Genomic DNA, 18,192 nt, shown 5'->3' on the forward strand with positions numbered 1-18,192 from the left:
TTCATTATAGGCTCACATTTTCCTACTATAAGACTCAAGCTGTTTACTGCTTACTAGAGCATCACAAGAGAGATGGTATGCATTTTAGCATATATCAAAATAACTGAAAGTGTTCATTCCATCAGATTTGAAATGGTAGCAGCATACTTACAGTTCTCACTAGCACCTGTTAGCCTCTAATTTCCAGTTCATGGAATGAAATCATTTTCTGTAGGAGCAATGCAGGATGTTTTAGTGTCTGGTTCTCTGGGGGACAGTCCCCACACTCAGCCAGCTGCACTCAAACATGAGGCATGAGCAGACCTCTCAACTTCCAGAAATCCTGAGATCCCAAAACATTATTCATGTAACAGGAGTATGTCCACTTATGTGGTAATCACTGGGGAACACATCTCATGCTCTGCACCTTCCAGCAGAGCAATGCTGAAACATGGCCTTTGCTTCAGGATCACCCCTGAACACAGAAAGGAGGAGGCTGTCAATGACATCTGAAAGACAAGTGCTAAGGATGCTGAACGTGCCTCTGAGTAACTTTCACCTTGCAGGCTTGAAGCCAGAGCAAGGTGCACTGCAGGTAACAGTTTTCAGATTGTAATCAGCCTCTTCCTGAGAACTGATGTCACCACCATGGCAAAAGAATGGCTGGAATTGGCTACAATGAATGCCAGCTACACTCACAGGGCTTTCATTCTTCTGTACACAGATTACTGCTTGCCTTAATACTTGTTATTGGGTTATCTCTCTTGAAATAGAAACTGCAAGAGATAAATAGGCAAGCAGAGATGGCAAGACTGAATGATTATCTAACTTTAATGCAGTCCTCACAAACTTTTCCCTTAAAGTGCTACTTCCAGATGAGAATTACTCTTCTGCTAACACCCCAAAAGCCTGCCAAGGAGACGACATCTCCCATTTCTTTCTCTACCAGCAGAAAGAGCAGTCCCATGGGGCTACTCCAAGCCAATTTTCAGAAAAAGGAGTTCTAAACAGGAACCCATGTTTTGAGGAAAGATGTAAATTGGACAGCAGCAAAAAATCTCAACAGAAGCTTTTGGGAAAGTCCTTGGTCAATGCACTGTACTAGTCTGCCACTTATGAGACCTTATATGACCTGAGACAGCAAATCCCATACTAGGGAGAATCCGGGAGAGTGGAGAAAGTGATTTAGTGCCAGCCTTCAGCTTAGCTGAAGTATCGCAATGAGAAATTCAGCTATTTAACCCTTTAGTCCTTCTAGAATTCTTAGGTGAACGGTGTCTGGTCCTAGCAGTGCATAATGGTTCTTGCTTTCACATTCTGCAGTCTTGTCTCCCGAGACAATCATTGTACAGAAATTAAAGAAATGACAAAGAAAGGCTTCAGCATAGACATTTTTCCAAGCTTGCTTCACTTTAAAAAAATATTTTTCTAGTTTTTCTGCTCTAGCCTCATCTTCTCTGAGCGTTCTTTGTATATCCAGATCACTCAACAGCCTCATGGACTGGATCTTAGACAGCAATCTTGTTCCAGGAACAAGTTGCTCAAATGAGTAATTATGAGAGAGGCAGTACTCCTGATCCAAGGATTTCTCATGTCTTCAAGGGCCTGGAACTGCCACTAGAGGATTCCTAGGAAATCCACGTTTTGCTGTTAGATGAAAAGCAAGTCAGAAAGATATTCTCACACTGGTGGAAACAACCTGACTATTTTTATGGTGTATTTACTGTCAGCTTAAGATGGTGGGGTTTTTCCTGACAGTGCTTTGACTTAAACATGATAAAAGCCAATCCTGAGAGTTATAAGAATATTAAAAAGTACAATGAGAATCCAGTTTATCAGCTCCTCCAGCAGACCTCAAGTGATCTCTCTCTACTAATTGAATGCACCATCCCCATTTGTGAGTAATAATTTCATATTGTTTCAGGCTGAATTTGTGTGTCAAATTATTTTTAAAGGTTGAAGTTGTTATTTTTCTAAAGAGCCTGAATGCCAGCTTGCATGCAACATAAATATCACTCAGGTTTCTAATGGCATTATGAAGATGCAGCAAGGTAACAGAACTGCAGCTTCTGACAGTTCCACAGCCTGAGTAACCTTAAACTCAAGTTCACAAGAGATCCAGACTAATAGGGGTGAGCTATTTTCTGATCCAGAGTTAAGAATAAGGCTCTGGTTTGAGTTCAGAGCTGTTTACTAGTGCTGTATTCTCCTGGGAAAGGACAAAGAGCAATGCATCTTCAGGCATCATCAGGTTTATTTCTCCTGTGGTGAGAACTGGTGACAAGTCCAGCCCATAAAAACCTTTGCCAGCAAGCAGGAACCATGTTTGTGCTGCTGCATGGCACTGCAGGCTGCCTGGAAACTTTCCTCCTTTTAAGGCAATAAGTGCTATGACAGAACTGATAAATATATACATATTGCTGTCTGATTAAACATGTGGATTGGAACTTTTATATTCTAATTTGCCTATTTTTTTTAAATTAACCACAGATATATATTTCAAAGTTTAGTGGTGTTTTGTGTTGGTTTAGATTTTTTCTTCTTTGCTTGTTAATTCAAAATATGAGGGCTCTTACTAGTCCTTTCCTTGCTACTCTTCTCAGCTTCCTGCCCCTTTCAAACCTGGAGCTTTTCCACCCTATCCAGCTCTGGGAAAGTTACACACTAGCAAAGGAAAAAACTAACAGCTTTCATGTTCATGCCTTTCTGAAACATGTGTATCAGCTATTTAATAGCTTTTTTTTTTATTTCTTTAAACAGATTAAGATAAAAATTAAACCTAAATTAACTTTTCTGTTCACAGAGAGTAGATCCAGAAAATATTTCTCTTGATTTTGCTTTTCTTGTTTTTCTTTTGGCCAGAAAGCTGTGTGTTCTGTAAGTTAACTGTCTGAACTCCAGCAACATGTTACCAGCAAAAGGGACTCAGAAATACTGATGTTCCCTCCCACTTCACCTCCTTTACTTTTACAGTAAAAACTTCAATCAGTATTACAGTTACTGTACATTAATATTTAGAATTTGGTGCCAAAATCTTCAAATATATGCTTCAAAAATAATATATAGAGGAATATTCAACTTTACAGTTATTGTTGAACATGTTAGACATCTATTTATCTCTGAATATCTCAGATGCAATCAAGCTGAAGTTATTTACACACTCAGAACTCCCTTTAATGGGACAACCTCTAATTTTAATATCTCTCTCTGTTCCACACTGGAATTATTCCATAAGTTTCTACAGAACAGTTTTCAATCATGAAACATGTTTTCAAGCAACAAAACAGAATGCTAGAACTTTATCTTTTAGAACTGCTAAAGACCACAAAATATACTGTAAAAAGAATTATCATAAAAGCCAATGCAACCCCATGGAACATCTGTCTCGTAAAACAGATATTTTTGGAACACATTCACTGGCACACATCCCACCAGCTCTCACTGCAAAAACTGAAGACTTTAAGAGCAGTTACTCTGTTAATGGTAACAGAGTTGTATCCTCTTTTTCTCCTCAGGGCAATGTTGCCTCATGTTAGTTGGGGTAAGAGAAATGACACCAAAAATTTAAGTTCATGGAGGGTGCAAGTGTATTTTCTAAGGGATGATGAGAGAGACACTGATTGAAACAGAGGGAAAAAAATTAGCTGACAAACTTAGGAAGATCTTTTAACTCTAGAGAGCTTCTGGATGCTCTGTCCACATGGAATGGTGCATTTATTAAATGTTACCTTATAAGAATTTGTGCAAAAGATGCTCTTGTAAGGATGCTGGGCAATCTGAATAACAGTTGTTTCTCAAAGTGTTACTCCAGAAACTTCAAAAAGCAAGATCAGGGAAACCCTTATAAAACATAATGGTCTGGTCACTGTATTTTTCTGAGACCTTTGCAGGAAGAGCTACATATTCACTAATTATGGCTAAAGATGACATTCAGCTCTGCATTAATAAGCCTATAAACAGCAGGCTGGAAGGGACCTCCAGCCAGTGATGGAGAGAATGCTTGCTAGTGGGGCTGTAGAGAGCAAGATCTCTTCAAAAAGAACTGAGAAAGAAAGGAACTCTTCAAAGCAGCCCTCTGAGAAAGCATTCCACTATATTTAATGTATAAATATATCTAAAACACAATATTAACAACCTTTTTATTTTTGCCAAACTCTTGCTCAATTCAGCATCCAGATCATTATGAAGGAGAAACTTGCAATGACATCAAAGTTTCAGAATGCTCATGAACCATTGGAAGGATATGAAGTCACCTTTTTCAATGTTAGGGAAAACTTTTGCTCATAAACTTTACCTTTCCACAACATCCTCTCCATTCCAGCAGGTCGAGCTGTCTCTCATCACCAGGTCTCCATCACAGAGCCTTTCTGCTATTGAGGCATAAAAGGTTCGGGATCGCTTCATGTAACTGATGAACTCTCTGTAACGTAGGAAGAACACACTGAACAACAGAACAATAATCATTAAGCCCCCTGTCAACTTAACCCTCCAGAAAATTAAGAGTTTAGAACCCTTCCAGAAATTGTCATCCAATTGTTAGTGCATTTCTACTCCTACATCCCATCTTATTTAATCCAGCGTTACTGAACATAATTACACACAACAGGGGGTTTTAACAAATTAGAGTACTGCATCTCACAAAATTTGAGAAAAGTCCACACCTACTGTCTCTTTATAAACAGATTAAAAAATACGAGGAAACATCATCGTTAAAGGAGTGGGCCTTTTCTCTGTTACTGAAGTGAATATTTCTCCATTCCCAGTACATGTATGAAATAAATTAAAAACAGTGCCAGCAAGCTCCTGGGTGGAAAAGCTTCCTAAATCTAACATCCCATCACAGCCCCTGCAATATTCTATAAGCACCCCACACGTGCAGCAGCAGTACAAAAAAATTATCTCCTTGAGATGTGGTAGGGCCAATTCCTGCCCATCATCAGTGTCCACCTCACACTCTTATTACAAAGAAATCTCTCTCATCATGCCTGGCACCTCACCTGTTCAGAGGAGGCTGTGAATTCCTGGCCAGTACAAGCAGCCCATTGCTGACCATTGTGTATGGAAATATGTCTTGTGGGAAAACTGCTTCCTATTTTATAATCTGATTATATCTGTAATTTATAGCTGGCTGAGGTAGCCATAAAAATAAACCATAACAAAACAAGTGCCAGTTTGGCACACAACTGAGAGTATTTAAAAATGAAAATTACTCTATCTCCATAACTTTACAATAAGCTCCTGTTTGGTCTAAGATGTTAAAGATATTGAGAACTAGACACAGGACATGAAGCTGAGCTGGAGTTATTGTGGAGCCATCTGATTGTCTCAGGAGTCCCCCAGCAGCCCCACTGGGAAGGGCAAAGGATTGATTCTGGCTCACAGTGTTTCTGCCTGGCAGGCTGTAAGGGGCTACCTGTGGATATGGCTGGCTGGAGGGTGGCACAAAACCAGACAGGACTTTTAATTCCTTTAGAGCAGCAGGTGCTCTAAATAATATTAAAATTCATGGCTGGGTATCTAACCCAGGCAGGTTCAGGCATTGCTCATCCTTTCCTATTACTGTCCTTAAGCTTTTTCAAAAGTGTTTGACCATCCCCATATTTGTGATGAAAACCTGCTCTAGATTAATTAGTCATGAGAAGGTCCTAAGAAACTACTTACCCTAAAAATGCAGGAAAACCATCATTTTTTCTTTGCTTAAAGAAGGAATTTGAGGGCTTATGACAAGGCTCTCAGTATTGCTACCTCTTGAGCCCTAACTTATGGATATGAGCTCTATTTATACAGCAAGGCTAGGCCCAGAAGGCCACAAACCTGAAGGAACAAGCTAATAGCATCATTTATGAAAGGTCACATGGATGCTAAAGATTTTAATCGTTCTAAACTGAAGTTTTCTTTGAAGGAGAAGAGCACCCTTTAAGAATCTAAAGCTTGTTGTCCTCTGCTCACTCCAAGAGGTTTAAATGTGCATTTTCAGCACAGTGGAAATCTGACTTTTCAAAACTGCATTTTAGCAAAGGCAAAATTCTGTGTCCAACCCAATTTTAACAAGTGAAATTATTAACTTTTCATCAGTAGAACACTACAAACACCAGGCAGCAAATGTACAGTTTCCTAGTGCCCCCCTGTATAAAAGCAGTAACCACAAATATGCCAACTCCTAGATTACAGCTGAAACAGCAGCTTACAACAGAGTGTAGAGACAACAAAGCATGTCACCTTGTCACCTTGTTTCCATTCTTACCGAGAGATTTTTTTCAAACTTCTGGATTTGTCATTCTTTGAAGCTTTCAGAGGCAGAGAACTGGAATAGGCCAGGGAGAATTAGCATCAATCAGGAGAGGTTGGGGAGAAGGGGAGAAGCAGGAATTCAGGCAAATGAGGAAGAGAAATGAGAAACAAAAGAGAAAAGTAAAAATTATTTGAAAGAAAGAACAACAAGCACATGCATAGGATAATTTAAGAAAACAAATAAAGAAGAAAACTGTCATGAGATTTTTCCAAAGTACAGATGCACTTAAAAATGTTAATGCAACAGTGAAAATAAATAATGCAACTGAGATTTTTTTTAACCCACTAATTTTCAAATAAAAGCACAATTTCAGTTGTAGCACACAAATACCAGAAAGCTGCAAATAAACTCAGTGGTACTTAAATTAACCATAACTGATACCAAATGGAAGAACTGTAAATGTCAGACTACACAAAAAAACAATCACAGAGTTTAGAATGAGCACCATGGGAAGAGGGATACAAAGGAGTAGCATTCATTTTCTGGTATGAGCAGTTTGCTGTCTGTTAATAAACAATACAAACACAGATATTGGTTTGGTGTTCAGTTCTGGTCAGATTGCACCCCTGGAATCACTTTGCAAAACAGGGGAGTCAGACCCTAATGTTATACTGCCATTGCTGAAGCAGTGGTTCCAACACAACCAGTCAAAAATGGACATGAGAATTTGTAACAAGGAAAATCTGGACATGTTGAAACTTCTGCCTTGGCCAATCAGTCAGGAATGTTCAGTTCATTTCCATAGTAAGTTTATTTTCAGCTGGCATTAGTAACCTGATACATACTAGCATTTTAATACTCAAATCTTAATAAAATCCTGTGATACCTGACCCAACAGATAGTTAATATTAAATAAAATAGATGTCATCAACCTCAAACATTCCTAAATAAACTCAAAATTGTTTCTTCTAAGTAGTATGAAAAAAATCTGTAAGTTCACAGTATAGCTAAGAAATTCCAAGAAAACAATTTCAAAGCCAGACTCCACCAGTTAGGGAGCTAACATGATGTTGTATTTCTTTGTTAAACATAACATACTTTTATATACAGCTCTGTAACCAGTCTATGTTTAGTGGTTTGCAATGTTAGATGCAGCAGACATGTCAAAAGGCAGGTATTCAACTTTGCTTGGAGTCCAGACCCTGCCCAGAGCAGGACTTTGAGCTTAACTCAGCAATAACATTCCAATTTACTGATTGAGATTCTGTACATGCCATGTACATTCCCTGTACTATCATATGGTTTCAATTTTCTTGTCATCTCTACTGCATGTTACAGTAACCTCCACATTAAAAAATTACTACAGCAGCAATCCTGCCAGTTTCAGTTAATCCCTCACTAAGATTGTGTAATGAAAATAAAAAATAATTCTATGCTTTTCATCTTAATCAGAGGAAAATATTTCCTACAGGATCATGCACTATTTATTAAAATTTCAGATGCTCACACTGTTGTCCCTGACACTTAATGTTGCAGGAAAAAAAACCCAACCATGCAGGAATGGAATGTAGGGGAAAATAAAGCTGGGAAAGCTCCCAAGAACTCATAAGAGTAAGGAGAGCAGAAAAGGGTTCAACTACTGCAAGAGAGGATCCAGTTGCTATGTGACCATGCTGTGTGAATTCAGGGACCATGCAGGACCACACTGTGAGGGTGAGAAGGACTGGCCCCCTCCAGAATCAAAAACCACACTCAGAAGAAAGTTGTCAGGCAAAAGACACCACCTGAACAGCCTCACTTTTCAACCACACGAGCAGCCTTGGCTTGACTCAGCAGTAGAAACCAGAGGTTCTCAACCTCCTTGGAAAAAGAGCTTGAATTTGTGACTGGCCTTGCAAAGGTGTAGTAGCTTTGGAGCAAACATACACATGCAGGTGTACCATGCTTGCCCCAAGGTTTTTAAGGGCATCTCTAAGCAGGTTCTACAGAAGAGATCAGAGGCCACTTTATTATTGCTTCTCCAACACATGTGCCACCCATACTGGTGGTTTTCTTGGAGCTTGGGAATATTCTGACATATTAAGGGAATAAGATGCAGCTTTCCTGTTTACCTGGGGAGTGCTGGATCATTTATTCTCTTTTGCTTTCCTTATTCTTTTATACTTATAAGGCAGGAGTCATATCCCATATTCCCCTCAAATTAAGGATCATTTGAAGGGATGTCTACTACACAGATCATCAGACTGAGATGGGCTGACCCCCCGTGTGACCTTGTGCCTCAACTGATGCTGATGCTACTGCTCTTCATTTTTAAACTGCCAGAAGGAACAGCACCAAAAAAGATTCACACAGTTACTCTCAGAATCTGGATCCCCTGTAGGAGCTGTTTGTCACTCTACATGCATTTTACTGCATGAAAAATTTCACCCAGCCATTATAAAATTCTACTACCTAAAATTGCTTTTATTGATATCAGCTGTGATCAAATGATAGATTATGAACACCACAACAGTGAAGCAAATCATACCCTATTTACCATTTCACAATTGTTCCCAAGAAGGAAAGTAGAAGCCTCATGCCATGTGTTTTAAGGGAAGTTGTGGAACATTTAAAAATATTCTTCAGTTTTACTAATTATGGCATGGCTCCATCATTCTTTTTTTGGTGCACAGGCTTTCCACAATACCTGTCAACACTGTGTTTCAGTAATGTTTTATGCTAATTACTTAAGGATGGCCTCGGTTTAGATTTTTTGATAAACTAGTTTTCAGTGTCTAGACCAATTTTGGGAAACTATCCAATTCACAGCACATCAGCTTTAGTATATTTTCCATCTACAGGCCTTACCCTTTTAAAAGGTTGATATCCAAGGAATTGTAGGTGGTTGGGAAGAGGATGGAACAGTTCCTCAGGTGAGAAAGAACTGCTGTGGTGCCATTAAAGACACCAGTTGCCATATGCTTAAGAGATTACCTGTTAACAGGTTGATAATCTTGCCTTTTTGGTTGCCAGGGTATATAAGTCACAGTGAAGCCAATGAGTTACCCAGAAGACTGATAAGAGACTGTGTTTTTTTAAAGGATACTTCACTAATTTTTCTACAACGGTTCTTTGGGTTATTACTGCTGAAATTATTAATTTAACTTCCTTAAGGCTCTTTTCTCTGATTTGCATAGTAAAATTTTATTAGCTCTAAGCACTAGCACAAACTGTTGTGTTTTGGGTTTAAATTACAAAGGGCTAGAATATCACTGTCACTCACAAAGCTTACCTTGCTGCTACAACTTCCATATTTCAAAGCAGTGTTTGTTTCACTCACTCAAGCTTAGATGAGAGTTAAAATAGAAACAAACAAAAAAATCTCATCTTCATGACTCAACCTCCAGAATCCAGGCTATGATAATTTTAATAATGCTGTCTGTCATCCACCTACCCAACATAAAGAGATACACATGGACTCCCTGGGCAGTTCAGATACTTTTGTCAGATGGAGGAGAAAACCCAGCACAATTCTACTCACTTTGCTGAAGCTGTTCCAGATTAGTACTGGTGTTACAGAGAACAACATGTTAGCCAGAAATATGTCATGGTGATTTTATGGTCTTCTAGCTCTGAGATCTACTTACGTATCACAAGTGGGATTGCAAATTCATCTTTCCCTCCCCATTTACAATTTACAGAAAGCCAATCCAGGAGCTACACCAGGGAAAGTGAAAGACAGACTTGGAGATTTGGGAGCAGGGATACACATGCCAGGGCCAGTGGCAGGAATTCAGCTGACCAGCATCTCAGCTGGCACAAAGCTGAAGAACAGAAGCCAAGATGGAGACAACAAACCTAAACATAAATGCTTCTGCTCTTGCTCTGTAGGTAACAAATCACAGGTATTACAAGGGATTCTATTATTCCTCCCCAGCCAGGCAAAATGAGGGACTGATTTGGTGTCAGAGCAAGGAATTCTTCCTTTTCACTCTTCTCCTTCCCACCTCTGTACCTGGATAGGCTCAAGTCTTTAAAGACCTGGGCAGTTGTATTTTGAGTAATTCAGACTGAGTTGTGGAAATTACTCAGACTTTGTTGAGGAAAAGCTTCCGTGGTTTTCATGGAAATTTCTGGAAATAATGAGCACCTTGGTGCTAAATGATGACATCAAGCCTGGCTTCTAAAAAGATTTTTTTTTTTTGGAGAGACCTGCAATGTAATACCAGAGAGATATCTGTGTGGCAGTCTGTCAGTGATGGCAGTCACTTGATAGCACATAGAGAAAGGGACAGAACTGTGGCTCTGGCTTAAACACTGTGGTGCAAGGAACCATTAACACAAACTGTGGTACAAGTTTACTTCAAAGCAACTTCTTGCTTAGGGTTACCTTCTTTTATTGTTCAGACTGGTGTGAGCCATCACGAATCTCTGGGTTTCAGTCACTTCCTTCACTGACACCACATTGTCTGATGACAGGTTCCCTTCTTCTTGTTTGGGCTGTCCACACACTTTATCAACCTGTATGAAAGGAAGGGAAAGAAAAACCAGGTCTGAATGGAGAATCTGGCTTACAAATGCCCAAAGGTCTGCTTCTTCCTTGTGCTCTGTGTTTACTCCAAGAGAAGGTGTCTGGGTGAAAGAATGAAAGGATTCTTCTTTCCAGGATGTGGAAACTTACTCCCCTGCATAAGCATGAACAAAGAGCACTGCTACCAGAAAGCCAACAGTCATGGATTTGTCACTGGACTATAGCACACCTGGAAACAGGCTGAAACTGACTGATGGAAGTGTTGTAAAACCAAACTTTTGTTTAGTATCATACCTGGAGTTTAAAGGTATACAGATTTTAGTGGAAAATCTGCCCTACACATAGAGAGTAGAGGCTGTCTGGTGTGTGAAGGGGATTGTAAGCACAAGGCAACTGAGTCTTCCAGCCTTTAACTTGACAATGTGTTCCCTTAAAACAAGGAAATGAGCAAAAGAAATCAGCATCAACAACTCACTGCATAAAAAGTCTTTTCCTGGACAAAATAGAATAGAAAGAGAATTTCTAGCCCTGGGAATCATCAGTGCCTTGGGTCCTGGGTCTGGAACACAAACATCCCTCAGCCATTTTCCCTCATTGCCCTCCAGGAAGCCTCTCACAGATGATTTAATACAAGAGCAGGAGAAAGCAAACTTGAGTTTATCCTTTGTGCACCATGGATCAGACACTGCTCCTGCATCCTGCCACATTTATTTGCTGTAGCAGCTTGAAGTGACAGTAGTAAGACAAACCTCTTCCCTTTTCTAATCCACAAATCAGTAATATGTAATGATTTCACCTACACTTAAATCCTCAACCAAACACAAAAAGACAAAGGAAATTCTGCTGTGGGCATAGTTCTACCAAAGACCTTAACCACACAGAATCCATCATCCCACATAGCACTGAATTCTGTATCCCTTCTTCGGTTTTCCATCATAACCAGGAGATGGATTCTTCCTGCTCTGTGCATTTTACAGCATCTTTAAATCCCTGAGTCACAGCTGCCTATCCTCTGACTATTTCAGACCACATACAACTTCAAATAATTTTCTCTGTCTCTTTGCACCACTATGTTGCAGACATCAGTACAAGTGCAGGGCAATTTTCTCTACCTTAGCCCATTTCCTCCAGGGAAAATGCTGCTATGTGAAGCCAAGACTTTTTTTTCTGACAAAATAGCCAATCAAATATGAAAGGTTAGAAGCTGTAAAGGTATGATACTTAACATCAGCTTTAGCTGTATGAGTTACTGCCTGGTCCAATGCAATAGCCTGTGAAGAACCTAAAATTGTAGCAATCAAATGAGAACACCCAGGATTAATCCTGCCATAACTCAGAAGTCAGAGTGGGAGCCATCTGCCTCACTCAACACCACACACCACATAGATTGTTCTGGTTTCACCAGGGACCAGCACAGCATTGTTTTAAAACACAACTTTGTGAAATAAAATCCTCTATTTCAGTTCCTTCTAAACTTCTGAAAAGAAAAAAAAAAGAAAAAAAGAAAAACAAAACAAAACAAAAAAAGCACTCTGTGGGAATGAAAATGTGAAACAAAAATGTCTTTTCAATCCTTTGGAACTGAGCAGAGGGTACAGCACAGCTGGAGCACATTCCTGCATAGGATGCCCTCTCTCCTGTGCCCCAGGTTTCTTACAACACAGAGTCAAATTCCCAGCACAGGTTTGAGCAAAATCCCTCTCAGATTACATCATGTCACCAAAGTTCATGTCTTTGAATTCCATGCACCTCAAATCTACTCACTATGGACTGAAAACAGTTTTAACCAACTACCAGAGTGGTTTGGAAAAGCACTGGAGTTGCTCATACGAAGAATTACAAGTTCTTTGTTTCTCCTGTGAAAGGTTTCAGAGAGAAAAAAGATGCAGTCATCATTTTTGTTGTGCCAATAGTTAAAGCATCCAAAAGAAGAAACTTTTTTTTTTCTTTTTGACATTCCAGTTTAATTCAGAGCTTATCAATCACAAGTCACCACTCAAAGGAAAAATAGTGCTACTAATCACAGTGACTGGGATTTTTAAAAATTTATTTCCTTGTCTGTGACTTACTGCTTCCCAGTTCTCTCTTAAACTGAAAAATGTAAACTAAACTGAATTCCTGTGTATTTACACAGGAATTAAACAGAAGCTGACATTCTTCTACTGGCAGTGGACATGAGAATTTGACACAACAACAAGAAAAAAAAATCAAATATTCTTAAAGGCCAGAGAACTGTACAGTATTAGCTGCTGTGATAAAATTTAACAATTAGTACAATCATGAAACCCACTGCTCTTTTCCTAAATAAAAATTTTAGTACCCAGAATAATCAGGAATCAACATCAAGAATGCCTAGTCTTGTGTATTTTTTATTTCTAAACTTAAAAAAGAGCCTGCCCATCTTAGGTTACACCAGTGTTCTTCTTAAATATCTGATTTTCTAACAACCACACCTATGTTTATTCTCCTGTGAACTTCCCTTTGTAATGAAATAGAGAGTCCTGCATACATGGGTTGCTTGACCTCTTACTATTTGCTCTCTAAAAGAATGATTATTTACAATTATCAGAGACTTAACTAAAATAAATTGAAAAAATCTTGTCCAAAATCTTTCAAACCCTTGCAGCTTGAGCAACCTTAAACATTTAAGTCATATTTAATACACCTAATATAATCAAACAAGGGGAAAATGTCATGCCCTTCTGGACACCACAAGAATCTTCTCTCTCCCAAGCAGAACTTTTCACTAGTTCAGAACAGTAATTTTCTTTGATTCTTTAACGGGAAGTTTGGTACCTTAAAATACAACATTTTTCTACTGAGTTGGCACTGACATATTTCCCAGCAGATTTCTGTCCCCACTCCAACCTGTACCCCAGTCAGCTCTACAAAAACCCAGCATCAGGTTAAACCCCTCTGACAAATCCCATCCCTGGTGGCTGTGCAGGCAGCAGCACACCTGAGCTCTGCACCACAGTGCCACAAACACCTTTCAAATCACAACTGGAGTTTGCTGGTTCCAGCAGCCAAGTCTGAAGTCAGCAAAGCAAGAAACACTTGAAATACAGGGGAATCTGGTTTTAATTTTCAAACTTGCAATTTCCCCATGAGATCCCATTTCCTCTGGGTTAGAAATATTCTATCAGCTGCTGAACAATGGCACAAGACATTTTCTGGTGGCCAAGCTATCAACTGAAGTTTACCATGTAAATACAGAATCCTGTCCTCTGCAGTGGCTGTCACCTGGTATTATGGTATTATTGTTGTGAAATGCTCCTTTCCAATGCCCATAAGATGAGGGGAAGCACACTGGGGAAAATATAAGCCCGTGTCCTATTGCTCCTTGCCTCTCTTTATGGCTTATTGAATAAAATCTTGCACTCAAAGAAGCAGCAATAGCAGAGAGAATAAGATCATTAGAAGAGAGCAAATAACTTTTGATTTTGCCTTCTTTTAAATATTCATGCTACCTATTTTATTTTTATACCTAAATATGCATGTTACCTATTGCACATCCAGAATTTTGCTGGTAGCAAAGTTCAGCAATACATAACCTGGGATTACTGGCTCATTTTTTTACATCAATGTGTTGTTTTTCACTTAAGAGAGGAACATTGTCCTTTCTCTGATCTTCAGTCCCTTGGACAATTTAGTGTAAATTAACTTGCTTCTAATCTTCTGAAATTTGGCAGAGACTGTCACTAGATACTGGAAATTCCACCAAGGAGGTGGCATTATGAATTCCTCAGGGTGAGAAAAATGTTTCTTAAAAACATAAAAGTGCTGTCTTGGGAGGATTTGTGCCTGTGTGGATCAACATTGCTGTTTTCAGTAGGTTCAGTCTGCAGGAGAGATCCTTTCAAGCAGCAGCACTGAGCACAAGGGTAAAATTCTGCAGCAGGTACTCAGATGAATCAGAGTCTACAAGGCCTCCCAAATCAAAAATGCAACTGATGAGTAAGAAGAATTTGGGGCCTTATTCTACATCTTTAAGAAAGAGTGGTTGTTAGCTCATCACTCTGAGCCCAGCAGCTGGGCACTCCATGGACCCTCTGTCTGAATGCATAAGGACAGATTTTGCTCACAGGGACAGTCGTAGGGGATTTATGGAGAAATGTAAAATGAGGAAATGCCTTATTGACAGCAGGAATTTCAGGAGTTTATACAGCTTATCTCTAACAAATTTTCACTGTAAATGACAATGTTCTCTTTTGCTCCCACTGGCTTTTAAAAGTGCGTGCAGTGCTCAGGGTATCAGCAACTATCAGTGAGCCAATAACTTGGTCTCTTTTATTAGGAGCTTTTAAAAGGTTTTTGTTCAAATTCCATATATATTTACCCAGCTGAGAAGAGAACAAGTAATCATTTATAAAGCCAAAACAAAATACAAAGAGCATCTGAGAGGTAATGACAGCTCCCCTCCACCCTCACAATACCCCCAAGATTCAATACTCATCTTTCCTGACAAGCAGCCTTTGTTAGATGTGACATTTGTCCTTAGATATTGACAACCTAGAAAGGTTAACCTCAATTTTATAATTAATTACAATAATAAAGTATGGAAGGAGAATTCCATTAGGAATTGATCCAAGTAAGTCAGATCCAAGCTCTCAGAAAAATTACATAACTTTAAAGCTAACAAGAAAGTCAATGAAAATATTTTTTTCACATTTACCTTTTGTCACTTTTCAATTAGAGTATTTTGAAATGGCATTTTATGTTATTTGTTGCTTAGTTGTTCCCATTCTTAAAGGAAAGCAATTATCAAAACATCACTGGAATTTCTTTTATCACTGCAAGCTTAAAACATAACAAAGGAAACCTCTTCTCAAATTCTTCCTCAAAGGTTTAATAATCAAATTTAAAAAGTAGCAGGGAAAGACCACAGAACACATACAAAAAGGGAAACACCAGCATATCCTTTTAGGGGTTTCTTACTCCACAAGTGTTGTCCAGAGCAGCCTCAGGTCCCCCCAGCAGTCCTGTTCCCCCTGCAAACTGAGAGGTGGAGAGAAGGCAGTGCCACCACCACCACCCCACCTCTGCTCCCAGAACACTCTCTCTGATTTCTCAGCCCTCTGCAGTCAAAGCAGCCAAGTGTCAGTATGAGGGTTTTGCACTCACAGGGTTCATCTGGAGCTGAGGCAGCTCCATCAGCTCCAGCACTGACAGCAACACCAAGCAGAAGGGATCACACCCAGGAGTCAGAAGGTCACCAGCTGGCACAGGCACAAGAACCTCTTTGAAACCTCCCTGGATATCTTTACTGAAAAAGAGCATGTCAGTCTTCAAGGAGCTTTAAAGCAGAAGTCATATCAGGAGCTATGAAAACCCTTTTCTAACAAAGCCCTTTTCCTCAGGGCTGCTCTGTACCCCTTCTCCCCCCAGGGCTGCATTTGTGCCTGGGGTGGTGCTGACCCAGGTGAAGGACCTTGCACTTGGCCATGTTGAACTTCCTGAGGTTGGCACCTTCCTGAGAGGGCCACCTCTCCAGCCTGTCCAGGTCTGACACTTCCATCCACAAGCATTCAGCAATGGGAGAAACGCCTGAACTGTATCTTCCAAAAGTCATTATGAAAGTGACTGAACCAAAATATGCAGAGAGACAAAAGGCCACTATATTGTCACATTAGCTGAAATAATCTGTAAGTTTATGCAATCACTAAATAAAGATGTCAATAACAATGGCAAGCCCTCCAAAGAGGGTCAGATTGACATCCCATTGTCTCTGACAGGAATACAATAATTGGAAAAGACAAATAAATGCAATTGTTTCTATTTTTCAGTAACTAGGTCATCACAATTATGTTTTTCTGACAGTTGCTGTCCAAGGCTTGGACTTGATGATCTCTGAGGTCCCTTCCAACCCAGCCAATTCTATGACTCTATGAAATCAGCATGTTTTCCTGGGCTTTTTCTTTTCTGAACACAAGCAATGTTAGTTGACAATGAAGGCCTGAGTAATTGTTGAAGCCCTGTAGCAGTAGCATGTAGAACAAGAACCAGGGGCAGCCACCCTTATTTAAAAATACTTAAAAGACATTTTTCACATTGAGACAACTACATTAACACTTTGAGCAAATTCCAGGACTTCTCTCCTGTCTCCTACAGGAATTATTCCTAATGCAGCAGTGATGTGTTGTTTATAGTGGCCACCCAAACACCTGTTTTTCCCCTTTACCTCAAATAGATGTTATTAGGGGTTTTTCTATCAAAGAGGACTGGGAATCTGCAGAGTGCAAAACCCCTGCCCCTTCTGGGGCCCAGCTCCTCACATCCATTGGGACAGACCTCACTGGCATCAAGAGCCTTTTGGTTTCTAAACATGTTGCAGGTAGACTCTGACCTGTGTATTGAGTGAAAGGAAAAGTGCTTTGGGGATTTTCTGCAGTGATTGATTAATGTGGACTTATTTAGGGCTATTAAAACATTAATGTCATTGTACTGGCTGAGTATTTCTGCATTTAAAACCAGATGAAGATACTAAATCTGCAGCTTTAAATTCAAACTGCAGATCAGACCTTTAACATTGTACTGTCATCGAGACAGAGATCATTCTAGCAAGACACAAAGCATAATTTACTAGTATATGTTTCACCTTAAGAGTCAGGAGCCAACTAATAAAGGAAAAACAGTCTCAAGAATGCACCACCTCACACTGCCTGCTCTCTCCAAAAGTATTTTTACTATGCTCAGAGTGCTGGAATGGTGCCACTATAGCAGTTTGGTGTTAGAGAAGAGGGACAGTATGAAGACAGAATTGAAAACAAGGAATGAAGTTAAATATAATAAATATAACAGATCCAATACCATGACTCTTCATTTAGGGTTCATAGAATCACAGAATCATAGAATGGGCTGGGTTGGAAGGGACCTCAGAGCTCATCAAGTCCAACCCTTGATCCACTCCCCCCGTGGTTCCCAGCCCATGGCACTCAGTGCCACATCCAGGCTCTTTGGAAAGATCTCCAGACACGGAGAATCCACTACTTCCCTGGGCAGCCCATTCCAATGCCTGATCACCCTCTCCAGAAAGAAATTCTTTCCAATCTCCAACCTAAACCTCCCCTGGCACAACTTGAGACCCTGCCCTCTTGTCTTGCTGAGAGTTGCCTGGGAAAAGAGCCCAACTCCCCCCTGGCTCCAACCTCCTTTCAGGGAGTTGTAGAGAGTGATGAGGTCTCCCCTGAGCCTCCTCTTCTCCAGCCTCAACACCCCCAGCTCCCTCAGCCTCTCCTCATAGGGTCTGTGCTCGAGTCCCTTCACCAGCCTGGTTGCCTTCTTTGGACCTGCTCCAGGACCTCGATATCCTTCCTGAATTTCCCCAGAGGGGAAAGCTGTGGCCTCACCAGAGCTGAGCACAGGAGCAGAATCCCTTCCCTGGACCCTTCACTGGTTGAATCCCTTCACTGTTTGTCAGGTCTCTGTCATTCCAAACACCATTTCTGACCCAGGCTTTGTTAAAACAAAA

General features: G+C 40.1%; 1 protein-coding gene across 3 annotated transcripts in view; it reads right to left on the reverse strand.

The window, feature by feature from the left end:
• The window catches only part of LOC103531226 (glypican-5), a 383,665-nt gene that overhangs the window by 207,913 nt on the left and 157,560 nt on the right, over nt 1-18,192 (reverse strand). For all 3 annotated transcript variants that reach the window (XM_030456592.1, XM_030456593.1, XM_030456594.1), the window contains exons 4-6: nt 10,581-10,711; nt 6,224-6,283; nt 4,274-4,399 (exon numbers count right to left, since the gene is read on the reverse strand). In XM_030456592.1, coding sequence (XP_030312452.1) covers nt 4,274-4,399; nt 6,224-6,283; nt 10,581-10,711 — 317 coding nt within the window. The remainder of the gene's footprint in view (nt 1-4,273; nt 4,400-6,223; nt 6,284-10,580; nt 10,712-18,192) is intronic.

This window comes from Calypte anna, chromosome 9, assembly GCF_003957555.1.
Source record: "Calypte anna isolate BGI_N300 chromosome 9, bCalAnn1_v1.p, whole genome shotgun sequence".
Classification (NCBI taxonomy): Eukaryota; Metazoa; Chordata; class Aves; order Apodiformes; family Trochilidae; genus Calypte; species Calypte anna.